At 41.1% G+C, this 25844-nt stretch overlaps 1 protein-coding gene across 5 annotated transcripts in view; it reads left to right on the forward strand.

Moving 5' to 3' along the window:
- Osbpl9 (oxysterol binding protein like 9) overlaps positions 1–25844 on the forward strand; it is a 129234-nt gene that overhangs the window by 63497 nt on the left and 39893 nt on the right. For 2 of the 5 annotated variants that reach the window (XM_013114891.3, XM_005072121.4), the window contains exons 5-7: positions 18257–18325; positions 23511–23606; positions 24915–24962. In XM_013114891.3, coding sequence (XP_012970345.1) covers positions 18257–18325; positions 23511–23606; positions 24915–24962 — 213 coding nt within the window. Of the gene's footprint in view, positions 1–7379; positions 7528–18256; positions 18326–23510; positions 23607–24914; positions 24963–25844 lie in introns of those variants that run through there. The other 3 variants (XM_005072122.4, XM_005072123.4, XM_013114893.3) reach the window with 2 other exon arrangements.

The following is a 25844-nucleotide window of genomic DNA, read 5'->3' on the forward strand; positions in this document are numbered from 1 at the left end:
ATCTCATGTCTTCCCACACAGTGAGCTCCCATTATCTAAAGGGGCTCGAACTGAGGCTTAGAAAAGAGCATTTGATGATGTGATTATTAAGGGGTGGAAGAAATGAATATGGAGTTGAAGAGGTTTGTAGATTACTCCGAGCTATGATTTTTAACAGGTTTCATGATTGCTATCAGTTTCTTTTTAATTTAGGTAGTTCTATAAGTAATATACTTTGGACAGATTGTGGGGTCCAATTAGAAGGTAGTTGTTTTGCATTTAATTGCATTGAATGTGACAGATGAGACTTCTCCCTAACTGGCTAAACTGATGTGCAGGTGTCTGGTCAGTCTTCAGCCTGTCCTTAGAGGCTGTGGAACCCTGTAACGTCATTGAGTGCTCGCTCTTGCTTGCTTTCTGTAACTCTTTTTAAAGCTTTCTGGCCTCTACATTATTCTGAATGTGAATGATGCACTCCCTCCCTCCCTCCCTCCCTCCCTCCCTCCCTCCCTCCCTCCCTCCCTCCCTCTCTCTCTCTGTCTCTCTCTGTCTCTCTCTGTCTCTCTCTCTCTGTCTCTCTCTCTCTGTCTCTCTCTGTCTCTGTCTCTGTCTCTCTCTCTCTCTCTGTCTCTGTCTCTCTCTCTCTCTCTCTCTCTCTCTCTCTCTCTCTCTCTCTGTCTCTCTCTCTCTCTCTCTCTCTCTCTGTGTCTCTCCATTTTCATTTTTTACAACTTAGTTCAGAACTCTTTGGTAGAACATACAAGGGCAGACCCTCATCCTCCAAGCCCAAGGACCTTCCTTTGGATGCCATGTCATTGCACAGTTTCTAAGTACTTGGTGGGGGTGGTGGTGCCTGGATCTTGCTGCTGGCCTGGAATTCAAGATCATCTGCCTCTCTCTCCTGAGTTCTCTATCTTTAAAGCACATAGAACTCCCATTAATAGGTAACTCTTTTCAGTCAAGTACCAACTTGGATCCAGTTTTAGAATCCGAATTAGAGCTTGGTAAAAAAGAGAGCTTACATGTTTTGGGAACAGTGGGAAGAAATAGATACTTTTGAGATAGTGTAGACTTTGCTTTGTCATTTTAAGAACACACGTAATATGAAAGGCTAGGACATTTAGAAACATGAAGCTGAGTGTTTTGAGTGGACAGTGCTGTCTTCTCAGAGGCAGTGGAGTGTACCAAAGTGAGATGGCTGTATCTACCCCAGTTTTAATTGTTTTCTACTTCTAATGGAGTATACATCATGATTTAAACTTTCCTTCCTTCCTTCCTTCCTTCCTTTCCTTCTTTCCTTCCTTCCTTCCTCTCTTTCTTTCCTTCTTTCCTCTCTTTCCTTCTTTCCTTCTTTCCTCCTTTCCTCTCCTTCCTTCCTTCCTTCCTTCCTTCCTTCCTTCCTTCTTTCTTTCTTTCTTTCTTTCTTTCTTTCTTTCTTTCTTTCTTTCTTTCTTTCTTTCTTTCTTTCTTTCTTTCTTTCTTTCTTTCTTTCTTTCTTTCTTTCTTTCTTTTTCTTAAGGCTGATTGTAACCCAGGCTGGCCTTGAACTCACTGTGTAGCTGAGGATGACCTAGAACTTGATCCTCCTGCCCCCACCTTCCAAGTGTGAGATTACAGGGTTTGATTTATCATGCCTGGCTAGGCAGTACTGAGGATCAAACCCAGGACTTTGTCTTGCCAGGCAGCACTCCACTAACTGACCTATATCTCCAGCTCCAGAAGGTTTTTAATGACCTTTTGTTGATTTCCAGTTGAGTCTCCCACAGTGAGATCTTTTCATTAGATTTAGTAACTAGTTAAAAATCTGTTTTCAGCCAGATGTGGTGGCACACACCTTTAATCCCAGCACTCAGGAAACACAGGCAGATAGATCTCTGTGAGTTCAAGGCCAGCCTGGTCTACATAGTGAGTTCCTGTCCAGCCAGGATAACATAGTGAGATCCTGTCTCAAGAATATCAACAGAGCCTCTCCCCTCCAAAACAAAACAAAACTAAACAAAAAGCAAAAACCACCTGCTCTTCTCTTCATATAGAGAGGTTTTTCTTCAGCAGTTCTTTACATACCCTTTCCCTTCTCAAGGCTCAATCATCTTATTTCTTAGAGACTGCCGTCTCCTTCCTTTACTCTGTTGCCGCCTCTGCTATTTTCATAGCTTCAACTAAACTGTAGATGAGTCTTCTGTCTTCATAATGATTTCGTTCCCTCTGCCTTAGGGGTCTGCCTTCCAGGAATTCCCTCAGCAGGGCGAAGGCTGGGCCTCCATCCCTTTCTTTCTCAAGCCCTCGTCTTTGAGCCTCTCTGTCTTTGGTGATGCCAGCTTTGACCCTGATCTGAGGGACGGGATGTGAAAGCTTGGTCTTTGTGTGCTAGAGCTGGGCTGCTTCTCTCACAGAACCAATTTCCTCTCTTCCTTCACTGGGTATCAGTGCAGTCATGCTCAGCTTAGGTTTCTGAAATTACCTTGGCAGCTCTGTTTCTTGTACTCTCCCAACCTATGTGCCTTAATTTATTTTCTTTTCCATCCTTTAAATGAACAACTGCCATTAATGATCCTGAGGCATTCATAAATGAGGAATAAGGGGAAAAAAACCCTCTAGAGCAGTAGTTTTCAACTCCTTTGGGGTGGAGCAACCCTTTCACAGGGGTAGAATATCAGATATTTATATTACGATTCATAACAGTAGCAGACTGACAGCTATATCATATTATATTAGTAAAGGGGGATCTTTTCCTCATCCTCTTCTGTGTTTTCCCCTCTTATAGCCCCAGAACACTCTGCTGTGAACATCTGAACACTTGTTTTTGCTGGGAGTGGTGTGGGTTTCACGTAGATCCTCTTTCTTCTTACTCTTTCATCCCCCTCTTAAGTTTATGAAGTGCATGAAATTAGAGAGAGACCCATTTTACTGATAATATGCTCATGGTACACATGTAGAAGCCCTGCACCACAAGCTTTCCTGGGTGGTTTGAGAAGTAGGTAAGCAGAAATGCTTTAGATCTAGGCGATCCCAGCCTGGGGCCTACCTCTGCCCCTTTCTTTACTAGCTGTGTAATCTGTGGTGATACGTAATTGTTTTTCAAGCTCAGTTTCTTTTTTTGAGGGGACAAGATTTGAGACAAGGTTTCTCTATGTAAGTTTGGATGTTCTAGAACTTCTTATATAGACACTGGCCTTGAACTCACATAGATCCACCTGCCTCTACCTCCTGAGTGCTGGGATTAAAGGTGTCACCATTATGCCTGCTTCAACCTCAGTTTCATCATCTTTAATGTAACTCTAAAACCTCAGCAAAGTAGCAGTGTGGTGGTAATTCTGTATCTCTAACCTGCAGTCTGCATGTAGTGTTCATTCCGACTGTCATTTCAGCTAAAGCTTTGCCTGTTTTCATCTTCACTGTCTTCCCTCTTTTTCTGGGTCACCACTGCTTCTTTGTGAGTAGCAGCACATTGTAATTAGAGTGGTCTGGAGACTGGAAATGCAACTGAAAGTCTCTGTCCATCTAACTCCTGTGAAGCTGAGTTCCCTACAGTTATGTGTGTTAACCGTAGGCTCTTCCCCCCTTTCCTCTCTCAGCCTCTCCCACCCCCTTTTTCTTTTTCACAAATTCTTTATTGCTCTTTATTAAATTTGTTCTCTGACAAATTTGCTTTCATCCCCACTGCTGACAACTCCTTCCCCCTACCGATTCTCTTGCCACATTCAGGTCTTTATGTATTGTTTACCATGGTCCTTGTTTTAACACCTTTAGAGCCTGCCAAGTTTGGAAGCTCTTTGTAAAGAGCCAGAAGGCCATTGAGCCTCTTACCTCCTTCTCTTCAGCGTGTCAGCAACTCACCTGCTTGCTGTACGGGTAATAAAAAGCAATTTTACTAACTTAAGTTTGGGCTCAAATTTTAGAAAACATTCTTGCAGGCCCCAAAGTGGGTAGTATTTGAGTTTTATAATATTACTTAATGTAGGCAAGTATAAAGCAAAATGTAAGTGTCTCAGATTTAAACTCTGATAAAATCATTCAAAAGGAACTTCCAAATGAAATGCAAATATACCACAAAGCAACAGAATCTAAGATTTATTTAAGCTCAGCTCAGTGGCAAATGTCTGTATCTCTGTACTTCATTTAGTAAAGTAAGGTTTTAAAAATGAAATCTAGAACTTTTTTTGTTTTTGAGACAGGGTTTCTCTGTATTGTTTTGGAGGCTGTCCTGGAACTCACTCTGTGGACCAGGCTGGCCTCGAACTCACAGAGATCCACCTGCTCCTGCCTCCCAAGTGCTGGAATTAAAGGTGTGAGCCACAAACGTTGTATAAGAAGTTCTTTCAGAATAAAGTTAAGTGACCAGTGCAGAATCTTACTTATGAAAATTAGGGCAATAGTATATCAAAATTAGCATTAAAATTTGAATGGTACTAAAGACTCATAGAGGAAAACTAGTCTCTTGTACTCTGACTTCCCTGTTGTGTACCCCAGACAGTGTATTGAGGCTGTTACAGCACAGTGCCTGACATTTCATTACCCCAACAGACATTTTCAAGCACCTAATTGTTATGCCAGTCCCTGTGACGAGAAGCTGAGGAAACAGTGGTGAGCACGGCTTTGCACTGTCATAGGCATCGTAGGCCTGTGGAGGGGCTGCTAATTCTAACTCTGAACAAAACGTTTCCGTTTGACAGTGTGTTAACTGCAGTTTCCCTTGGTGAAACATGGCAGCTTTGATAGTAAGATAGGTAGTGCTTCTTCTTTATGCCCAGTGGTATACGTACTCCATCTGGCCTGTGTTCCTGCATAGAAATTGGCTGGCTGACTTCAGTTTAAAGTTTCTGAAGACTTAGGCTAAACTACTGGGGCTGTACATTTTAACAACAGTGCAGACTTCTGAAAATTGAATAGTCTTTTATCTGCTCTGGTCACTTGACCTCTCTATGCTAGGTCAATGCCTAGAGAAATTGGGTTGGCTTAAAATAAACAAAACACATATTTTAGTTTTAGATTTAAAGCTAAAAAACCCCGGAGGTTCAGTGATTTCATGTTTATCATATCCCTGTTCCACATATGCATAGCTTCCCCTATTATCAGTATTTCCCAACAGGATGGTGCACTTGTTATCACTGATGACTTGTAGTGACTCATCATTACCTAACACATAGGTTTTGTTTTCTTGTGATTGTTTGGAGTTTTTTGAGGCAGGGTCACATGTAGCTCAGGTTGGCCTCCAACTCACTATTTAGTCAAAGATGAATTTCTTGTGTTCTACTCCTAAGAGCTGTTATATGTAGTATTTGGAATTATACAGACTTTTGGGATAGGCTTCTAATATTGAAGAAACATATTTGTTTCCTCTTGGTCTTCACATGTATGCTGATCATCTGTGAAAAGGAAACTTTTCTGTGTTGTGTGGGGGCATTTTAGGGTTGGTAATTGATAGGGGGTGGCAGCCTATCATAGGTGGTACTGCCCCTGGGCAGGTTATAATAAAGCAAGCTGAGCAAGCCCTGGAAGTAAACAGTAAGTGGAATTTCTCTGTTGGTTTTGTTTCAAGTTCCTGGGCTGATTTCCCTGGTTTCCCCTCAATAATAATGTTTCCCTTAACCTGTAAGCTAAACAAACCTTTCTCACGCTGGTTGATTTTTGGTCACAGCAGCAGAGAAGTATGATAGCATGACTTGATGGATCATTTTGTTTTTTAAAATTCTTTATTTTTTATTGCTGAGGAGTAAATCCAGGGCCTCATGGCCAAGCACACAATCACTGAGCAACATTCCCAACAAGGCCACATCTCCAAAATTCTTCCCAGATATTTCCAACTAGAAAACATGTGTTCAGATATATGACCCTTTGGGGGCCATCCTCATCCAAACCACCACATTGTATTACATATGAATTAAGACTCAAAACAGCTACTCAGTAACTCCAATAATAAAGTAAAATTATAGCTGTGATAAGTTCCACAAAAAAAATTTCATGGACTAATGATGACCTAAAAGAAGAATTTACATTGTGTAGAAATGAAAATGAGAGGTAAATTAAGAGTCAAAGTTGTTGTCAAGGAGATAATGTGAAAGGAACAGCAGCTGTCACAGGGTCCTGAAGTGGAAGATCCTTGGCAAATTAAAGCTTGGGGACTGGGGGCCTAGTGGGGAAGGCAGGGGAGGAGGGGAGGGAGAAGGAGCTGGGATTGACGTGTGAAACAAGTTTGTTTCTAACTTAAATTTAAAAAAGGAAGAAAGAAAGAAGCTTGAAAACGGCCTTTGTGTGGAAGACAGAAAAATAGGAAGTACAAGTTGAAAGATGCAGGTAGGGCTGTAAGACCGTGTATGGGTCAGGGTTATATGTTGAGTTACATCCTTTTGTGTCATTCAAAGTGTGGCAAGTTCGTTAATTGACAGTGAGATGCTGTGGAAGTAACACTCTAGCTCTTAGGTTGAGAGTGAAGTGGTAGATCCAGGAAGTCTGTAGTGAGGGAACCACTATTTGGCATACGAGGAGAGGTGGAATCGAAAGCACATTGAGGAGGAAAGCATTACAGACGTTGGTCGATAGATTTGGTATGGACTAGGGGAGGCAGGCCCCGAGAAGTGATACGTTTTTGGTTTGCCTTTAGAGTGGATGATAGTGGTTTCATTTACTGAGATGGAGATCATGGGAGAACTAATTCTGTGCTTATAAAAGGGGAAGCAGAATGAACTTCGAAACAATTTACATCAACTAAAAATACCAATGAGTTCAGCAATGCAGTTGGAGTGTCGCGAGTATTTCTTCAACTCTGTGCGCCACAAAATTACAGCAAATGATTGGATATTTCCTAGAGCCTTAGGAGGGTCGAGATACCCAGGAAAAAATAGAAAAGGAGATTGCTCTCCAGATCTATAAGCCAATCACTGGTGTCTGATTTCCTGCATTTTGGGCCTCTGCCCAGGTGCTCCAAGCCTGAACTTCACAGTTACAGTATTTGGATTCTTAAAGTTCTTCACAAGCCACCTACACTCCTTACGGTGCTGTCAAAACAGTAAGCCCACGGACGCTCCACCAACAAATAACACAGACACCCAAGCTCTTGTTTACTGGTAGGTTGTAGTGTTTCCTCCTCTCCCGCTTTCCTCGAGCGACAGGAACACCCTTTTGGAGGCAAAATCAGTAATCAAGATGGAACTTCTGAGCTCAGGAGCTGCCAAAATACGGGGATGGCGAACTAGCAGGTGAAGCGAGTTTCCCCATCTCTCGGGGGGAGGGGGCGGGCGGGGGGTGTGAGTCCTGAGCTGCTCGGTTCCTTCGGCCTTGACGCCTAACGGGGCCAACCGCCAATCGCCAGCCGCTCACCTCCCATGCAGGTGACCTGTGGCCAATCGCCAGGGGCCTCTTTGCCTGGGCCAGCCAATCGGGGCGGCGCCTGGGCCGCGGCGCAGGGGGAGGGCGGGGGCGGGCGTCCTCCGGCAGCGCTGGGCTGGGGCGCCAGCCGCTGAGGGGCATCCGGGGCGGGGACGGAGCCCTCCCCTCCCGTGGTACAGCGGCCGGCCGTGGCGAATGGCTCTCCTGCTGGCGGCTTGTGAAGTGAGTAGACCCCTAGGGTCCCTGGGGGCAAGGGGCCGACTTCCCTCAGCCCACGCCCCCAAGCTCCCCCTCGGAGGGACCCGCTGTCCAGCTTAGGAAATATTTCTGTGGAACTCGGTTCTCCTTTCGAAGGTTGACTCACAATGACCAGTCACAGTTGAGCTCCAAACGCGAAAGCTCAACTCTGACCTGCGCCTGTTAGTAGAACCTTCACTTGCAGGCCAAGTAGAATTTGGGGTGTTTTGGCGGTGTGCTGGTGCTTGGTCCTGCATGTGTGTGCCAGTCATGGATGCTACTGTTTGTGGGTGGGTGAGGAAGGAGGTGGTTTTGTTTTTAAGTAGCTGCTGGAATTGTTTTGGAAACTTCAGGATAGTTTTATGTAGTTCACGGGTCAACTGAATGGAAGGTTTTAGGGAGTCAGCCTTAGCTCAGGTGCGAATAGTTGTCTGTGATTAATACAGCTGGCAGGCCCCTGTCGGCATTCCTACTGTATTTAACGCTTTTGTTTTTCCTCAGTCATGAAAGCTTGAGAGTTAGGTTGAACAAGAACATTTTCTAATTTGAAGGCATGATTTTGCGTGGTTAAGTTGTTTTCCTTTTAAGTTGTTTTTAAAGCCAAATAGCTATTACAGGTTTCTCATTGGGGAAAGCTTGGAAAGGGTCTTAAAGTGGTAGTTGCAGCTTAAAAGCCTTCCTAGCGACTTTGAAAACGGGAACTCTGATGAAGTTACTCATAAGTCATCTTTCAGAACACTGCCTGTTTTGGAACAAGCACTAGAGTCCTTTAGTAATCAGTACTGACATTCTTTTCCTTCACTTTTATTTGGGGATTTTTTTTAAACTTTTATTTTTGGGGCATCTCTACAAGAGATTACTTAAATAAAAGCCAGATGGTTTCCCCTACTCCAGGGTAGGCATACATCACTAAAAATGGAATTTTAGTTTGAGAATTTAAACAGAAACATTTTTTTTAACTTGGGTGTTTCCTGAGTGTTCTGAGTTTGGTTTGAGCAGAGATGACATTATCCTTGAAGCATGTCTCACTTGGTAAATAAGAGGCTGAAAAATATTTTGGGTACAGTCAAGTTGAAGATCAGCAGGGTATTTAGTTCAGTATAGATTTGTTTGTTTGCTGTGGTCTCACCGTGTTCTGCTTATTGGAAAGCCAGTTGTGTGGTTTGCACTTTTTTGAAACGGGGTCTTGGTCCTTGAACTCTTATCCTTCCTTCATGGGTTACACACGTGCACCACCACACCCATGTTTTGCACTCCTGGTTTAGAAAGGTAATGATGGTGACAAAGCAACCCACAATCATTCGTTTATTCCAAAGTATTCCAGGATGGCCTCTGGGATGTGTCAAGTTCTGTCACTAAATGCTGTGATGTGGAGAAGTAACTGATGTTTGTAGTCATTCTTACACTACAAGGAAAAGATTTTATGGTTACTATCATGTATGCCACAGAAAGTTACGTTTTGAATGTTTTCCCATTAAAGATTTAAAATATACTGACTGCTATTCTTGAAGCTAGTCTTCATCTTTAATTATTTTAACTCACGCTACCATCTACCTTACTCTCCATGTGTAAAGCTCTGTCAGCCTTAGTAATATCTCTTGGGTTTGACCCTTTTTCTTGCATGATAGTGCTCTGAGTCCTTCATCTCTTAGCTGGACTTCTGGGAAATTTGACCTAGTGTGTGAGAGGCAAGCCACACCCATCCTCTTTACTCAAAAACACATTGAGTCACTGCCATGCTTCTGTTTTGGGTGCCTTTCCAAGTCCAGTTCCTGGCATGCCTTAAGGCCCTCCATAGTCAGGGCTAATTCTCACAGCTGCCTGAAACCAGTGCTGCTTTACTCAAGGCATTCCCTGGGAGCAGTTTTTCATCTGAGTTCTTTCTCTTTACACTGTCTTTCTCTGTTGCTTAGGTTGTTACCAACCACATTTCAAGTGGTTAAGCTCTGGCTTGGCCCTGTTACATAGCACCTAGTCCCCGTTCCTTGCTGCCTGAAGGAAGATAGTGACTTACTTTGTGTGTCATCATAGAATTTGTCCATGTCTCTTAGCTTTTGCTAAATTGTAAATTGTTTGCACACATGTATGATTTTTTTTACATGTATGATTCTTGTTAGGCCATAATTTGCTAGAAATCAAAGGTTTGTACTAATTCATCTTTGTCACTAATAGAGTATCTGGCCATGCAGGCTGGGTTTTTCCTTAATGTTTCCTTACTCACAGGGTATAAATTAAAAAAAATTTTTTGAGATAGGGTTTCTCTAGTAACCTTGACTGTCCTGGAACTAACTCTGTAGACCAGGCTGGAATTCACAGAGCTGCTCCTGCCTCTGCCTCCCAAGTTCTGGTTCTTAAGGCTAGCCATGGGGAAAGAAATGCTAGTTTCTCCAACTGCTTTGGGAGAAAAGGGGACCATGAAAAATTTAGAGGCTACTTCTAAGCCCTTCCAGGGTCCTTTATTTCAAGGTGTAGCATTCCCAAGTGCCATACTTGGGGTTTGGCTTTCTGAGCTCCAGTAGAACATGGTAGGTGTTTAGCAAATGGGAAAGCTGTGTAACCTGATGACATGACTGCTGTGATTTAGGGGAAGATTTTCATTGTATATATGGCGGAAAGAACGGATCTTGCCATGAGAGAAGCAGGTGCAGAAGGGGTGCAGAGGAGAGCAAGAGATGAAGACAAAGAACCAAGAGAGTGCATAGCTGACATAGCAGGGTTATAAGGAGAGTGAGAAGCTGGGGAGGGAAGGGAAGCTCCTGAGCAGGAGGAGTTTAGTGGTGTGTGTGTGTGTGTGTGTGTGTGTGTGTGTGTGTGTGTGTGTGTGTAAAACTAGGATGTTAGCGTGGACCCTGGCCTGCGCCACAGACAGCATTTGTCCCTCTACCAGTGTAAGGGAAATATCTCCTTTGATAGAGGGGAACTAGCTTCACAAATTCCTGTGGGATGCTGGCTTTTGTCCAACCAACAGAATTTGAGCAAATGGAGTTTCCTTTGGCCCTGACATAAGTGATCCAAATATGAACCATTATAATATCCTAAACATACAAACCTTTTACTCAGTTGTTTTGGAACTAGATTTTTTTTCTCCTGTGAATTAAAATGTTTCTTAGGTCAATTGACTGAACTGGTTATGTTGCATGAATAAATAAAAGTCCCAGATATTGGGGTACAACCTGAAGATAAGGGAAGCAAAGGAGAAGTTCTTACCTCTAAAAGGACTGGGACATTCTTGTTCTCGGTGTGGATGGAGAATGAATGCCTGATACTGAGACCTTGCTCCTGTCTTATATACCTCCCTAATGCTGGGATTAAAGGAGTGAGATCCCAGGTGCCGAGATCATCTTTGTGTGAGCTGTTTCTCTTTAGGACTGGATTCATCTTGTGTAGATCTGGGTGGCCTTAGACTCACAGAGATCCATCTACCTCTTAATCCTGAGTCCTAGGATTAAAGGTGTGTAACCATTGTCTCCTAGCTTCTGGCTGCTGGGATGAAAGGTGTGTGCCTGGTTTCTATTGCTTGTGGTTGACTTTGCTCTCTGAATCCTCAGGCAAGTTTTAATAAATCATAAATAATATATCACCAGATGATCACTTACAAGTATTACAGGGAATTGGAGAAAATGTTTAGAAACAGTGCTGTGAGGTGGGCAGATCCTATATGTTTATATGACTTGAATGTGGCTTCATCTGACTACTAACTATTGTTCATTCCTTGTAACCTTGAAACTTACAAAGACTAAGACAACCAGAATTTAAAACAAGATCTAGAATGCCAAAAATGCAAAGAAACAGAGTAAGCAACTCAGCTGAAGATTCACACATTAGAAAAACAAAGTGAGTGGTAGTCAATATAATAGGCCAAGTTCTTTAATGTGTCTCCAGAAATGAACTTAAATATCAGTGCTGCTATCCCCTTCACACACATACAGAGCAAAAGTTACCATTCATTCATGGCAAAAACATGCACTGACTGTTATGGCCAGGTGCCTATTAGGATTTCCAAAGATTTTTTTAAATGATAATGGAGGAAACAGCAAATAAAATCAAGCATTACTCAACCAATAATAAGAAACCAAAATTCTCTGGGTGTTGGTGATGCACGCTTTTAATCCCAGCACATGGGAGGCAGAGGCAGGCGGATCTCTGTGAATTTGAGGCCAGCCTGGTCTACAGAGTGAGATCCAGGACAGCCAGGACTATACAGAGAAACCCTGTCTCAAAAAAGTTTTAAAAAAGAAACTAAAATTTCACTCCTTAAGTTCCCTTGACTGCTTTAGCCAATGGTATGCTTCTTCCCATGATACTGTAACACCCAACCCAATCTGTGTTATGTAATGTTTAGTCTTCCTGCCCACTGCCTGGTTCCTGTTGCTGCTTTCTGCCCCCAAATAACACACAAGACACTATATTAGTTATGAAGCTGTTGGTCGTTTGCTTGGTTTCTTATTGGCTAGCTCTGGCTTAATTATTAACCTATAATTACTAATACATATTTCTAAGGACTTACCTTTCAGAGAACACCAGACTTTCTTTTTTCCAGGGATCACATGGCAGATCACATGGTGACAACTCTCTTCACTACATTTCCCAGAATCCTCCTAGACTCCTAATCCCACCTACTTTGCTTCCCTATTGGCCAACAGTGCTTTATTGACATATACACAGAATGACTTTCCCCATCAGTGTTAGTTATTTGCATTTTTGGCATTCTAGAGCTTCTTGTAAACTCTGGTTTCCTTAGTCTTTGTAAGTTTCAAAAGGAATGAACAATAGTTCACTTGAATTTTAGCATCCTCTGTCAGACTCTGTGGAAGACCTTGTATAGTTGGAACTGACAACTTCCTGTTTTTTTCCTCAATATATGTTTTTATTTGAATTAGAAACATGAATGCTTCACATATCAATCCCAGCTCCCTCTCCCACCCCTCCTTCCTTGTCCCTCCACCAACCCCCCACCCATTCCCCACATCCAACTTCCTGTTTTTATTTAAATGAGATCAGCCATAAATCCTCCCAGTGTAATGAAATTTTTACTGTCTGCATGAACAGTCATTAACCTGGAGACATTTGCCTCAGGAAATGCTAGAACAGGAAGGAAGGAAGGAAGGAAGGAAGGAAGGAAGGAAGGAAGGAAGGAAGCCTAAAATCTAATTGATTTACCTTCTCCCCCACCTCCCACCACCACCTTTTATAAGTAATGGAAGAAGGTGTCTTCCATAAACCAAGTGCTTTGCTGGGTCTGGAATAACTAGGGATTGAGCCTAAGTCTAAGTCTAGGATGTATCCTGGTGCCCTTGGCACATTCTATCCATTGCTCACCTTGCTTCTCAAACTCTAGGGCTTCTCCTGATTCAGCCACTAATTTGGTTTCTTTTGAAGTTAGGATCTAAATTGTAAAATACTCTTCAAGGGATGATTCTCAGTCTGCATCCTTTGCTCTCCCTTCTTCCAGAATCATTCTCTGTTCTTCTCTTTGTGTACCTGGGGAGGCCTTACAGCCAGTGTTACAGGCTCTCTCTTCTTGGGCTTTTATTTGGCTTTATTTAGCCCATGGGAGGCACTGACAGAAGACTGAAGAAGGGAAATGAACTTTTAGAGGTTACTGCTCCCAGCACCTCTCTGCTTTGCAGCTAGTTTTCCTGTAGCTAGTGTGTACAGTCCTTGCTCTTCCTTCAAGCTCAGAGTGATAAAGCTTCCTCGCTGTTCCTAATTCCTGGAGTCCCACAGAATCTTTTGTTGGCTTGCTCAGCCCTGAATAGTCTTCATGAAAGAAGAGTTCAAACATTGCATGTGATGGGCCAGGGCCCACTGCTGTCATACAAGCTCATGCCTCTGTGCAGAGCCTGGATTACCCAGTGCTGCCCCTTAACACCCCTCATACCCTCTTTTCCTCTGAGTCTTCTGGTGCCTTTCACATTGTACTTCCTGTACTCTGTTCAAATCAGATCGTCTAGATCAGTGGTTCTCTACCCTCCTAGTGCTTCGACCCTTTAATACAATTCCTCAGTTTGTAGTGACTCTCAACCATAAAATTATTTTTGTTGTTACTGTGATTTTTCTGTTATGAATCATAATGCAAATAGCTACATTTTCTAATGGTCTTAGACTACCCTTGTGAAAAGGCCATTTGACCCCAAAGGGGTCATGACCTACAAGCTGAGAAACCACTGTTCTAGACAGATGTTGATCTCAAATAGATGGAAACTCTGAGGTCAGGATCAATGTGTGCTTCACCTTGGCATCTCCAGGGTGTCCAGCACAAAGTGTAGTCACAGGAGATGCCCTATGAATAAATAATTATTGTAACATAGGATTGTAAAGCCTAGAGTAGTACATGTAAAAATGTGCTTGTGACAAGACTTGGCACAAGAGAATGAAATTTGTCACTGCCTGATCATCATCTGTGTCACATTGCTGTTTATTGCAATAGTCTTTAGTCCTGTTTCCTCTTTTTGTATTAAAATTCCTCATCAGCGTTAGACCTTAGCATCTGTGTAGCCTTACTAATGGAGTGACGTACTGTTTCAAGGGATGCTGGTGTAGAACTTGCAGGAGCTTCTTTATGTTTTTATGTATTGTTAAGTAAGCCCACTGAAGTATTCAGTATTCACCATCTTTTAATTTTTATTTTTCCCCTTAAGCATTTGCCACAAACCAACTACTAGCTTGGTGAATACAGTAAAGAAGAATGAATCCAGGTTATTTTGGTAGACATCCAGCTTTTTAAATTGGATAATTTTATGTGTGCTTTGAACAACTTTAGCAAAACTGAGCCTGTGTTTCCTACCACCAGACATCCACAGGCAGTAGAAATCAGTTATACAAAGACAGTTTGGCAAATGCGGTTTAAGGGATACAGCCAGGACAGCATAGAGGCTATTCTTTTAAAGGTTGGTTTTTGGTCTGAGTAGTGAATGGTGCAAGTCCCCTGTGAGTTAATTTGTCAGCTTGTCTGCTGTGTAGAAGTCAGGTCCTGTCAGAAGGGCACAGTGGGTTTGTTTAGAAAACACTGCTTAGGGGCTGGATAGATGATTCAAGAGCATTGGCTGTTTTTGCAGAGGTCCTGCGTTCAATTCCCAGCAACAACATGTGGCTCACAACCATCTATAATGAGATCTGGTGCCCTTTTCTGGCCTGCAGGCATATATGGAGACAGAACATTGTATACATAATAAATAAATCTTTAAAAAATAGTAATGAAAACTATTCTCACAAGTTGTTGTGAGAAGTCTTCAGTGCTTGCTTAAATGCTCAGCTTTTGGACTTTCACAGTTAATTTTACTTCCTCCTGCTTGCACATAGAACATATTTCCAGAATATTTACTAAAATGAATAGACAGAATAAAAATGTTGATAGTCTCAGAATAGGGGAGAGAAAAATGTTTGTTCCTCTGCTTCACAGTTTACTTAAATACTGAGATAACTTAACCTGTTGATAACCTGAGAAATGGCATAGACAGCAAAATAAAGCTCCTGCCATGCAGGCCTGATGACCTGACTGAGGTCCCTGGACCCTCATAAAGGTGGAGGGACAGCATCTACTCCCTAAGAGTTGCCTTTGTCCTCCATGTGTGTTCTATGGCACACTCCCGCCCAAGAACAGTAAATAACAAAACAAAATAAGAAGTCTCCAAGTAGCCCAGCTAACTCAGTTGTCTATGAAGAAAAGCATGAGTTTGCTTTCTTAGTTGAGTCATGAGAGTGTTGGCACAGAGGGCATGGAATCAAGTCCTTTTAGTGTCTTGCTTTGTGTTTTGTTAAGGGGCTCGTTTTTTTTCCCAATATGCCAACAGTCTCCGCTTTCAGGACTTTTTGCTGCCTGGCTCTTTACCTTTAAATGATGTTACAAATTTGGCTGTGATTCATTTTGCTTGGAATGGGGTATGAGTAGTTTCAGCAATGCCAACTCTTTTGGCACATTTTAGGATTTCATAGATAACCTTAAAAGAATAAAACTGGTGACTTTGCATATTTAAAAAATATGTATAACTTGTGTTTTCTGAGTATTTTCCCATGAAGCCATGATGTTTGTAATAAAAGAAATACTTAGAAAAAATAAATATGTCAAACAAAACTATGAGAGTCTCTTGGTCTCCCTGTTCCTCAATCCTACTTTAGAAGTTAACAGAATTTCACCCCCACCCCCATTTGATTTCAGGAAGAGATAGGGTGTGGGGGCGTGAAAACACAGCTTACAATTTATAACTAAAATGACTTCTAAAATATGCAGTTTCAGTATCATTCATGTCTGTGAAATAAACATGGCCTGTAAACTTCTGTTTCCATGATTTTGACCTTTTGTTTTGTTTTTGTTTTTTTTTTCGAGACAGGGTTTCTCTGTGAAACAGTCCTAGTCCTGACTGTCCTGGAACTTGCTCTGTAGACCAGGCTGACCTCGAACTCACAGAGATCCACCTGCCTCTGCCTCCTGAGTGCTGGGATAAAACAAAACAAAAACTTAGGAATTAAACTGTTTCCTGTATAAATTTAAAGATAGAAATAGTTTTAATGTTTTTGTTATGGTGGTTGTGTAGTTGTGTTTAACCATTATAGTCTTTGGTGGAAGGGAAGCTTTCTTTATATTATTTGGCTCTTGGTTATCAAGGTAATTATTAGATGCAGCTTACATTTTGTGCTTTAGGCATATTAACCAATAGTTTTCTGAGCATCCACACTGGATGCTTTCCTCTGATCTGTTTATTGACTGCATTTTGCCAAGTTTTGCTTACATCTGTTACCTTTTTTTTTTTTTTTTTTTTTTTTTTTTGGTTTTTCGAGACAGAGTTTCTCTGTATTGCTTTGGAGGCTGTCCTGGTACTTGCTCTGTAGACCAGGCTGGCCTCGAAGTCACAGAGATCCACCTGCCTCTGCCTCCCAAGTGCTGGGAATAAAGGTGTGCGCCACCAATGCCCGGCCTGTTACCATGTTTATACCATCCATTATCTTCAGGATTCATGAACTTAATGTTTTCTTTTTTAAAAGGAAGGTTAAATTTAATACTTGTGTCTTTTTCTTGATTGTATATTCACTAAGAAAAACTGCACATGGCTTAAAGTATTATTCATAAGTCTTTTTATTTTTCTTTTTAAAATCCATCAAAATGATTTACAAGTACTGTGTGGATCTTGGGATTAAAGGAAGTGAATTCTGGCTCTCTAAGGCTCCAAATCTAGAAAGGAAATTGAACAATTATGATCTGGTTCCTGGTCCATCTTGTTGATAGGAAAAGGAAAGCAGGGACAGTGAACTGGCCTGACCACAGAGGTAGTATGTTAGGAAATTACAGAGTCAGGATTCAGAACTTGCTCTGTCCTTAACGCTTGTTAGTACTCAGTTCCTCTACATGAATTCCTTAGATGATTTTCAGATTGCATGTTAAGTATCCTCAGCCTACAATCTTTTCAAATATTATTGTAACCTAATAGAAAAGTATAGTAATATTTGTAGGTAGAGGAGTGAGCTGGGAGCTGGTTTTCCAGAGGTCCTGAGTTCAATTCCCAGCAATCCCATGATGGCTCACAGCCATCTATAATGAGATCTGGTACCCTCTTCTGGCATGAAGACAGAGCACTGTATACATTTTAAATAAATAAATATTTTTTAAAATAACCTAGTTGGGGAGGAGTTGAAGGAAGGAAAGCTGCAATCAGAATATATTGTATGAAAAAATAATACTATTTTCACTAACAAAAACAAAGAAAGAAAAAAGAAATACTAATGGAAGATCTGAATGCTTAGTAAACACGTGTGAAATGGGTTCAGTGTCAGTCTATCTTACTGTCCTCTTCCTCCTCCTCCTCCTCCTCTTTTTTTAGGCAAGGTTTTACTTTGTAGCCCTGGCTAATACTGAACTTTCAGCTATCCTCCTGCCTCAGCCTCCCAAGTGTTGGGATTCTAGGCCTGAGCCTTGGCCATAACTATTTTACAGTGTTTTAATAAAATGAGAAATCAGTGTGTAAAAGACTTTATAGTATAGTACTCTGAAAAAATTTAATATGTCTTATTCATGGTGAATCCATAGTGTTAGTATTATTCACTTAAAATTATGAGAAAAGACCTTTTAGGGCATTTTTGGGGGTACCCAGCAGTTTTTAGTAAGAAACAGATAGCTACTCTGTGGATAAAATAACCTAATTTTAAGCCATATTAGCCATGGAAAAATGTCTTCCAAGAAGGTGCAGTGGACGAAAACGTTTATCCCTGGGTTCAGTTTTATGGGTGTTTAAAAACTGATGACTTGTCTCCAAATGAATTAATAGTTGAATATTATTTCTTTAGGGTTAAAAATACATAGAAATGCTTACCTGCAGGACTCCTCAGTAGCTCCATTCTCTAGGTGACATGGCTGGACCACAGGGTATAAATGTTTCAGCATGCTTAGGTGACCAAGGATATTAGCATCCCTCATGGACTCATGAAAATTACTAAGTTGTTTCTTTAGTATACTTTTTTTGTTATTAAATGAACTTTTAAGTCATCTGTTAGGAAGTCAAAGTGGTGTCATTACTCACAGTGCTTAATATGCTAACTTAATTTTCTGAGAAACAGAAAAGCCAGTAATTTTGGCGACTGTTTTATTTTTAACTTGTCACTTGCTCGTGTCTTTATTTTCCTGTCTAGTTACAGGTTTTCTCTTAGTCCTTTGCTTGCTTATTGATGTCAGACTCACAGCATGGTAATTTTCTACTCTCTTCTTTTCTTACCTTTATGGAAGATCAGTACCACACTTGCTTTTTTCCAGTCTTCTGGTATCTCTCCAGTTCTTGAATTTTCAAAAATAATTGTAAGTGATTGAATCGTAAGTATACCCTCTGCTTCTTTGATTGGGTGAAAGGTCATCTCAAAAGTCATCCCCAATTGTTAGCACAGACTTTGCAGGTGCTCTTATTTTAATTAAAATGTCACCTGTATAAAAATTTATTGGGGGTATTTGTTTTGCTAATGAAATGCCTGTCCATATTCTTATTTTCTATTAGGTGGGTTTTCTTTGGAGTTTTCCTTTGTTAATGTTTTAAGCTATTTTGTTGTTGTTTTGTAATTCTTCTGCTAATGACTTACTCTTTATCATTTTGACCTTTCTATGAAGACGTAAAATTTATTTCAAATATATTTTTCTTTTTAAACAAATTATTTGTTTGAGGCAGGAGCTAATCTAGTTGAGGCTAACTTTGAACTTGTGAAACTCCTGCCTCCACCTACCAGATGCTGAGTTTCTAGGCGTGTGGAATCACCCATGACTTCCTTTTCTTTTTTAGGGAGAATATTTTTTTTATTGTGTACTTTTGTCCTGTTTAAGAAAAATCCTGCATATAACAAACTCAGTCCTTCAAGTTTTCATTACGAAAAAAGACTTTGATAGGAAACTCTCATTTTTCACACTCTTTTGTGTTATTACTCAGTCGTCCTGTTCAGAGTTATTCTTAGTTCCTCAAGATACCCATAAGTTTCTTTTCACTTTGGGGAGAGAGGGGGAGTGGGTTCTGACACACATTTTCTCTGTGTAGTCCTGGCTGTCCTGGGACTCACTCTGAAGACCAGGCTGGCCTCAAGCTCAAGAGATCCACCTGCCTCAGTCTCCCAATGCTGGGATTAAAGACATGTGCAATCACTATACATTTCTGGTCAAGACCTTAGGCCACCTTTGGTCGCTCTGACCTTTGTTTATTGGTTCACCACTGTCAGTTATTTTAAGTTTTACTGCTTGCCTTCAAAAGTCTTACTAGCAGATTCTCCAAAGCCAGCTATGATTTGCATGTGCCTCAGGGTTTAAGGTGGCCCTTATAATTGTAATGTAATTCTGTTGTATGTTTAGTGTCCCACCTTAAATCATTAATAGGAATTGACTTAATTTGCTGGCATGTTAGCTTTTAGGTGTCCCTTGAGAATATCAAGCTAGTCCTGTATATTAGAAATTAGAAAACATTGATTCGTTTTTCTTGTTATATCATAGACCATTTTGTGTTTCTTTCTCGATGACTCCTTTAATCTTTTAAAAATTTGTTTGTGTTTTGAAAGAGTCTGGCTGCTCAGAACCCCTTGATCTTCCTTCTGAATGTAAAGTGAATTTCTATACAGATTGACCAGTAATAGAACTGTGATGCATCGGTAGTGTAAGCCAGAGAGCAGCAAGGTTCTGATCGCCAGCACTGCGGTATGCTCACTTGAGTTACTGCAGAAGGACATGGACAAGAGAAGAAAGGAGAGGGAGCAGAGAACAGACGTACAGACAGAGAAATCCACCAGGAGCATGGGGAGCAGCTGCTGCCTCATGCATTCATCTTGCACTGAGACAGCCTGGAGGGTGCTGACGAGAGGATGGCCCAGACCCTGCCTTTTGTCTTTCTTCAGAGAGGTCAGAGTGATGTGCTCAGGGTTAGATACAGCAAGTGCAGAGGACTGTGCATTTGTGTTTTACTCCCAAGCTGCTCTCTAGAAGTGTGAAATCACAGTTTTTAAAGGTCTGCCCTGTTTGCAGCTCTTCCCAAAGGAAGACAGACCACCCTCAGCTTGGGATATGGCTATGTCCTTAGTCTTATTTAGAAAGAAGTCTCCAGGACCAGCAGGATGGCTCACTGGGTAAAGGCCCCGATGCAGAACCTGATGATCTGATTTCATTTCCCAGAATCTACATGATGGAGGAAGACTGACTCCTACAGGCCGCCCTCTGACATCCACACACGTGTAGTACTGTACATGCTTGTGTGTTTGTGTACGAGCATGTGCACACGCATATATGTACAATAAGTAAAAGTATTTTTTTAAATAAAGTTCCATTAAAAAAGGACCGGTATGAATAAGTGTAATGTCTCACTGTTCTGAATATTGGCTGGCAAGAAGAACAGGTATATAACACAATTAAAGTTGTTGGGGTGCGTGCGTGCGTGCGTGCATGTGCCTGTGTGAATTCATGTGCATACGGGGCCTGTGGAGGCCACAAGAGGACATTTGGATTACCATGGAGTTGTGAGCCACTGGGTGGGAACTGGGAACTGAACTACGGTCTAGCCATCTCTTCAACCTTTTTTTTTTTTTTAAATAAAAATTCAAAAAAAAACCCCATAAAAGTATTTTTTTATATTACAAATTATAATCAGAAAATGTAAAGGTCTCTTGTCATTTCATGAGATAAGGAGAGACAGGACAACTCAGAGACATCACATCTAATGTCTGAGTGGGAGGATAGATGGTGAGACTAGGGGTAATTCTAGTGCATTCTTAGTCATTTTAAGAAACGTGTCATTTACTGTCACTTGCCTGTCCATGGTACTGATAAATTTGTACACATTATTTCATTGGTTGTAGATAAATTAACTCTCTTTTTAAAGCACACCTACGACTTTGGATTGCTGTGCAAGGGCGATTAGGCCAGTTCTGTGATTTTAGTCTGATGACCACCATTACAAACCTCCCCATAAGCATTCCATAACCTGAGGTTGTGAAGCCCAGGATTTATTCTGTTGATGGAGGGAAGTTGTGGAAAAGTGTCCAGGGGACTGAGAGGAGAACCCCGTGAGACGCAGAGATCCAAGATTATTTCTTAAGAATTAATTGAGGTGGGGTTTAGACTTGAAGTTTAAATAATGTGTTTCTCTTCTGTAGAAGAGTTTCACTAACTGATTTTCTGGCAGTGATAGTTCTAAATGAACTTAGAAGAGGAAATTTCTTAACAATGACCTTTCCTCTCCCACTAGCCTTCTATTCACTATTGGATGTGTAATTGATCTTTTAAACTATTGAATGAGAACAGTGTATTAGCTGGTTAGCTGAGCCTTGATAGTTAAATCATTGCTAATTATGCCATAGTACTCTTGAAACGAAACAAAGCAAAACAAAAGCCAAGCATCCATGTTTTCCTGTGTTGTCTCAAGTGTCAAAAGGAACTGTCCTCCCTGTCAAATGCAATGTATGAACTCTTCTATGCTTAGCAGACATTTCTAATAAGTTCTCTAAGATATCTTTTAAAATGAAAGTGTGTAATTGGGTGTGGTGGCCCAACACAATTAATCCCAGCTCTTTGGAGGCAGGCACAGGCAGATCTCTGTGAGTTCTAGGCCAGCCAGGGGTACATAGTGAGACCCTGTGCTAAAACAAATAAAACCCAAAATAATGTGTTTATCTATAATTTTGTTATTATATAGCTTGTGAATACACTGATTATAATTTTTCTTAGATCTTTTTTCATATATGTCATTTACTGGGAATGGATTTTTCAAGTAGTTTCTTTACATGCATTAAAAATGCAAGTAAAGCAAGTTTTATCAGCTTTAAATTTGAAAAAGAAAATAATTACAAGATAAATTGGCTTTTCCCATAGTCATTACAGGTTGCAATTTTTATAAAAATTTTAGCATTTCGTGTCAGAATGTCAGTTTTAGTTTGAGAAGAACAGTGGTAAATAGTAGTAACATGATGGTGTTAAGTAGATGGAGTAGCTGCTGCTCTAGTAACAGGAGGCAGAGAAAAGGAGATGAGGTGATCTGAGTTAGACAGTTGGGACTAGGATTGTAGCCCATGCTTTGTCATCTCTGTGTGATGTTTTGAAGTTATGTTATGTCATGCCTTAACAATGAAGTATTACGTGTGCCCAGGTGGGATGTTGCTATAATATCAAATAAGCTTTAGTGTCAGCTCACACAAATGGAGAATATAAAAATAAGCAGTATTTGTTGGTCAAAGACAGGGAGCAGTAGGAGTTTGTCGAGTTACACCATCTGCCAACCACTTAGAACAGTTTTGTGGTTGGCTTAGAAAGTGGATGGTGGTAGTTCTCGAGACAGACAGCTGGGTGTGCAGGTAGACACCATAGGCTGGGAATGTGGTTCTCTCTGAGTGCTTAATCTTTTACAGCTAAGATTTGTTCTTTTAGTCAGAGATGATTAAGAACTCAAAATTTCTTTAGAACAGAGTTAAAGCAGGAAGCTTATGGTCTTTTGGGAACTTGAGATGTAGATGTACAAAAAGTAGGATATGCCATTGCTAGACTTTCAAACTGAGAAGTGGGGCCTCTAAATACATAAATATTTACACCCTGTCGTGGGTGTAGTGGTCATGCCAAGGCTGAAAGTGAATAGAGACCTTGATTAGGGGAGAAGAATCAGGAGCTGCACTTAGAAAAGGCTGTGAGACTCTCTAGCCCAGGCTCGTTGTGAATTTGTAATTCTCCTGTCTTAGCCTCACTAGTGATATGACAGTTGATGTGTGTCACCGTGCTCAGCTTTCTTTAAATTTTTCTTTTAAAATAAAAAAAGAGGGTGGAAAACTTCTGAGCTGATGAAGTGGGTTAAGAATTTTGATTTCAATACTGTTCAGAGGCAGGTGGATCTCGGTGAGTTCGAGGCCAGCCTGGGCTACAGAGCAAGAGGGAGTTCCAGGACTACAGAGAGAAAGCCTGTCTCGAGAAACCAACGGTGGGGTGGGGGTTAATGACCAGTGAGTTAGCTCAGTGTGTTAAAGCAATTGCTGCCAAGTCCGAGTTCAGGTGCCAGGACCTGTGAGGTAGAGGGAGAAAACTGACTCCCACAAGCTGTCCTCTGTGGCCTCCTCACACATTGAGCTCCCAGCTCCAACAATAAATAAATGCAGTTTAAAAACGAGCACAAAGATTCTGGGGACAGGGAAAAATGGGGGAAAATAGGTAATCGTCTAGGAGGTTTCATATTTCTTAGCTAAATGACTGTGGCTCTGGTGGAAAATGGAGCCAGTTGTGAGGGATTGGGGGAATGATTTTTGAGGACTGGGAACCAACCCTTTGAAAGGACTGGGAACCAACCCTTTGAGCAGCAGCACATGTGATTGGTGAGAGTGAGGTTGATCCAGTACTTGTCTTGGAAAATGTAGTAAAATAAACCTGTTTGTGTAAATACACTGTTTTGAAAGTTGGAATTACTCACTTGTGAAGGATGAAGAGTTTGTTGTAACAACACATGTTGCTTGGGCACTGCTGGATCATTGACTTTGTTTTCCTCTAGGGTTTGGATTCGGGATTTGTTCCTAGTGTCCAAGACTTTGATAAGAAACTTACAGAGGCTGACGCTTACCTGCAGATCTTGATAGAACAATTAAAGGTATGGCATGCTGTTCTGATGCAAAGTTGCTAAGCTGGACTTAGAAGAAGTTGCTTGATGGTAGTTACATCCCTCGTGGCTTTCCCACGACTTTTAAAGCTGATTCCTTAAAAAAAATATTGTCTTCTAATTATGTTGATAAAATTTATGTTCTATACTTTTTGGTTATTGAGGAAGAGATACATACGATGTTGTAAGACTTGGGTTCCCCCTCCTTTTCATTTTTTATGCTATTTTATTTATTTCTATTTTGGTAGGGTGACTATTTCTCTTTGAATTAAAATGATAGGTCATAGGAAGAAAAAGAAGCTCATTAACTTAGAAGACAAAGTAGAAAAAAACTTGGAGTTCTTTTGTCTATTATCCTAACCCTCAGGCTGAAGCAGGAGGATCACCTATTTGAGGCTAACTCTGTAGTCTACTACCCTATTTTCAAAACAAAAAATAAAAAGTCTTGTGGAGGCTCTGGGAAGCTGGCTCAGTGCTTTCTGTGCAGGCATGATGTCTGAGTTTGGTTTCCCAGAACTCATGTAAAACCTGGGCACAGGAGTACATGTCTGTAACCCCATCTTGGGGCGATACCTCAAGCTTTCTGGGCACATCAAGTCAGGTATGTGAGCTCCAGATTTGTTGAGACAGAAATAAGTTAGAAAATGATAGAAGAAGACACTCACTGTTCTCTGGCCTCCATATAGAATGCTCATGCACACACACAAATGTACATACATGTACACTACATACATAAAAGAAAAAGACAGTTCAAAAAGTCATGGTTTTGGAGATAGAGAAATGGCCCTGCTAGTAGAAGCACTTGCTAGGAATGCAAGAGGCCCTAGTTCAGATCCCTAGCTAGCTCCTCAGTAAAAAGCCAAGCATTGCCACACATGCTTATAACCACACCCACTGCAGGGTGGAGACAGACAGAACCTGGGAGCTTGCTGGCCAGCTAGCCTACCCAGAACAGGTTGAGTGAGTTCCTGACTCAGAGATCAAAGTGGAGAGTGGGAGAGGAAGACACTGGGCATGCTCCTCTGGCCTCCACATGTGCACACACTCGCCTGAATTGCACATATAGAAAGAAATTATGGTGGGTTTTGGGGGGTGGGATAATCCTACCATAGCATTTGATCTTAAAATTTCACAGTCATTCACACACAAGAATGTGATTTGATACAGAGCCTTGAAAAGATTTTATGCTGTGTTAAAAATGCATATGTTTAGCAGCTAAGGATTACTTTTCTGTTTAGTAAGTGTACACAGTGTAATAAAATATCTTGATACTAAAATTGTCTTTTTCATACCCTGTAGCTTTTTGATGACAAGCTTCAAAATTGTAAAGATGATGAACAAAGAAAGGTAACTTCTACAACCATAATTTTATTTAATTTTTAAACTGAAAAGTTTTTTTGAAGAGTAATGAAAGTACATCAGTATTTTATTAATAATATTGTTGAAGTAGGCGGCGGGGGGGGTTAAGGCATGCTTAGAATCCTAGCTCTGGGGAAGCTGAGGCAGGAAGATCAGGGGTTCTTGGCCAGCTTGCACTACCTAGCAAGATTCTATATAAAACAAAACAAAATAAGATATGGTGGCACATGTCTTTAATCCCAACACATGAAGCTTTGTGAGATTGGGGCTAGTGAGGACTACATAGTGAGACTCCATCTCAAAATCAACAACAACAAAACCAAACCTACCAACCCCCCAAAACAATATTATTGATCTACTATATACTACTGTAATGTGCCCCCAAGTAGTGTTTTCTGGTAAATTTTCAGTTACAGCTTGATAATTAAATAAAGGATGATATTCAGATTTTAATATAATTCTGTCTTGCAAGTATTAGATGTTTGGGAGTAAGTTCTTCTCTATATATAATGTGTTGAAGGTAGAAAATTATTACATTTCTAAGAGTTGGAGGCTCACACTATTAATCCCAGCACTCAGGAGGCAGAAACAGAAGAATCTCTGAGTTCTAGGCCAGCCTGGTCTACATAGTTTGTTCCAGGACACTCAGAGCTCCACAGTGCAACTCTGCCTCAAAAAACAAACACGAAAACAAAAAGTTACTGTTTTCGAGAGGTCACTTTAGCTGGAGAGAACTACCCAGAATGAGCAGGTGGCAGGGATAGCCCATTGCTTGCACCTGGCCCTCTGTTTGGTTTCTGTGGGCATTTGTGGGTATTCGTAGGTACCACATCTTCTCTTTTCTTGCCCTGTTGCTGGTGCAGCACTTTT

This window comes from Mesocricetus auratus, unplaced genomic scaffold (genome assembly GCF_017639785.1).
Source record: "Mesocricetus auratus isolate SY011 unplaced genomic scaffold, BCM_Maur_2.0 Super-Scaffold_100014, whole genome shotgun sequence".
Taxonomy (NCBI): domain Eukaryota; kingdom Metazoa; phylum Chordata; class Mammalia; order Rodentia; family Cricetidae; genus Mesocricetus; species Mesocricetus auratus.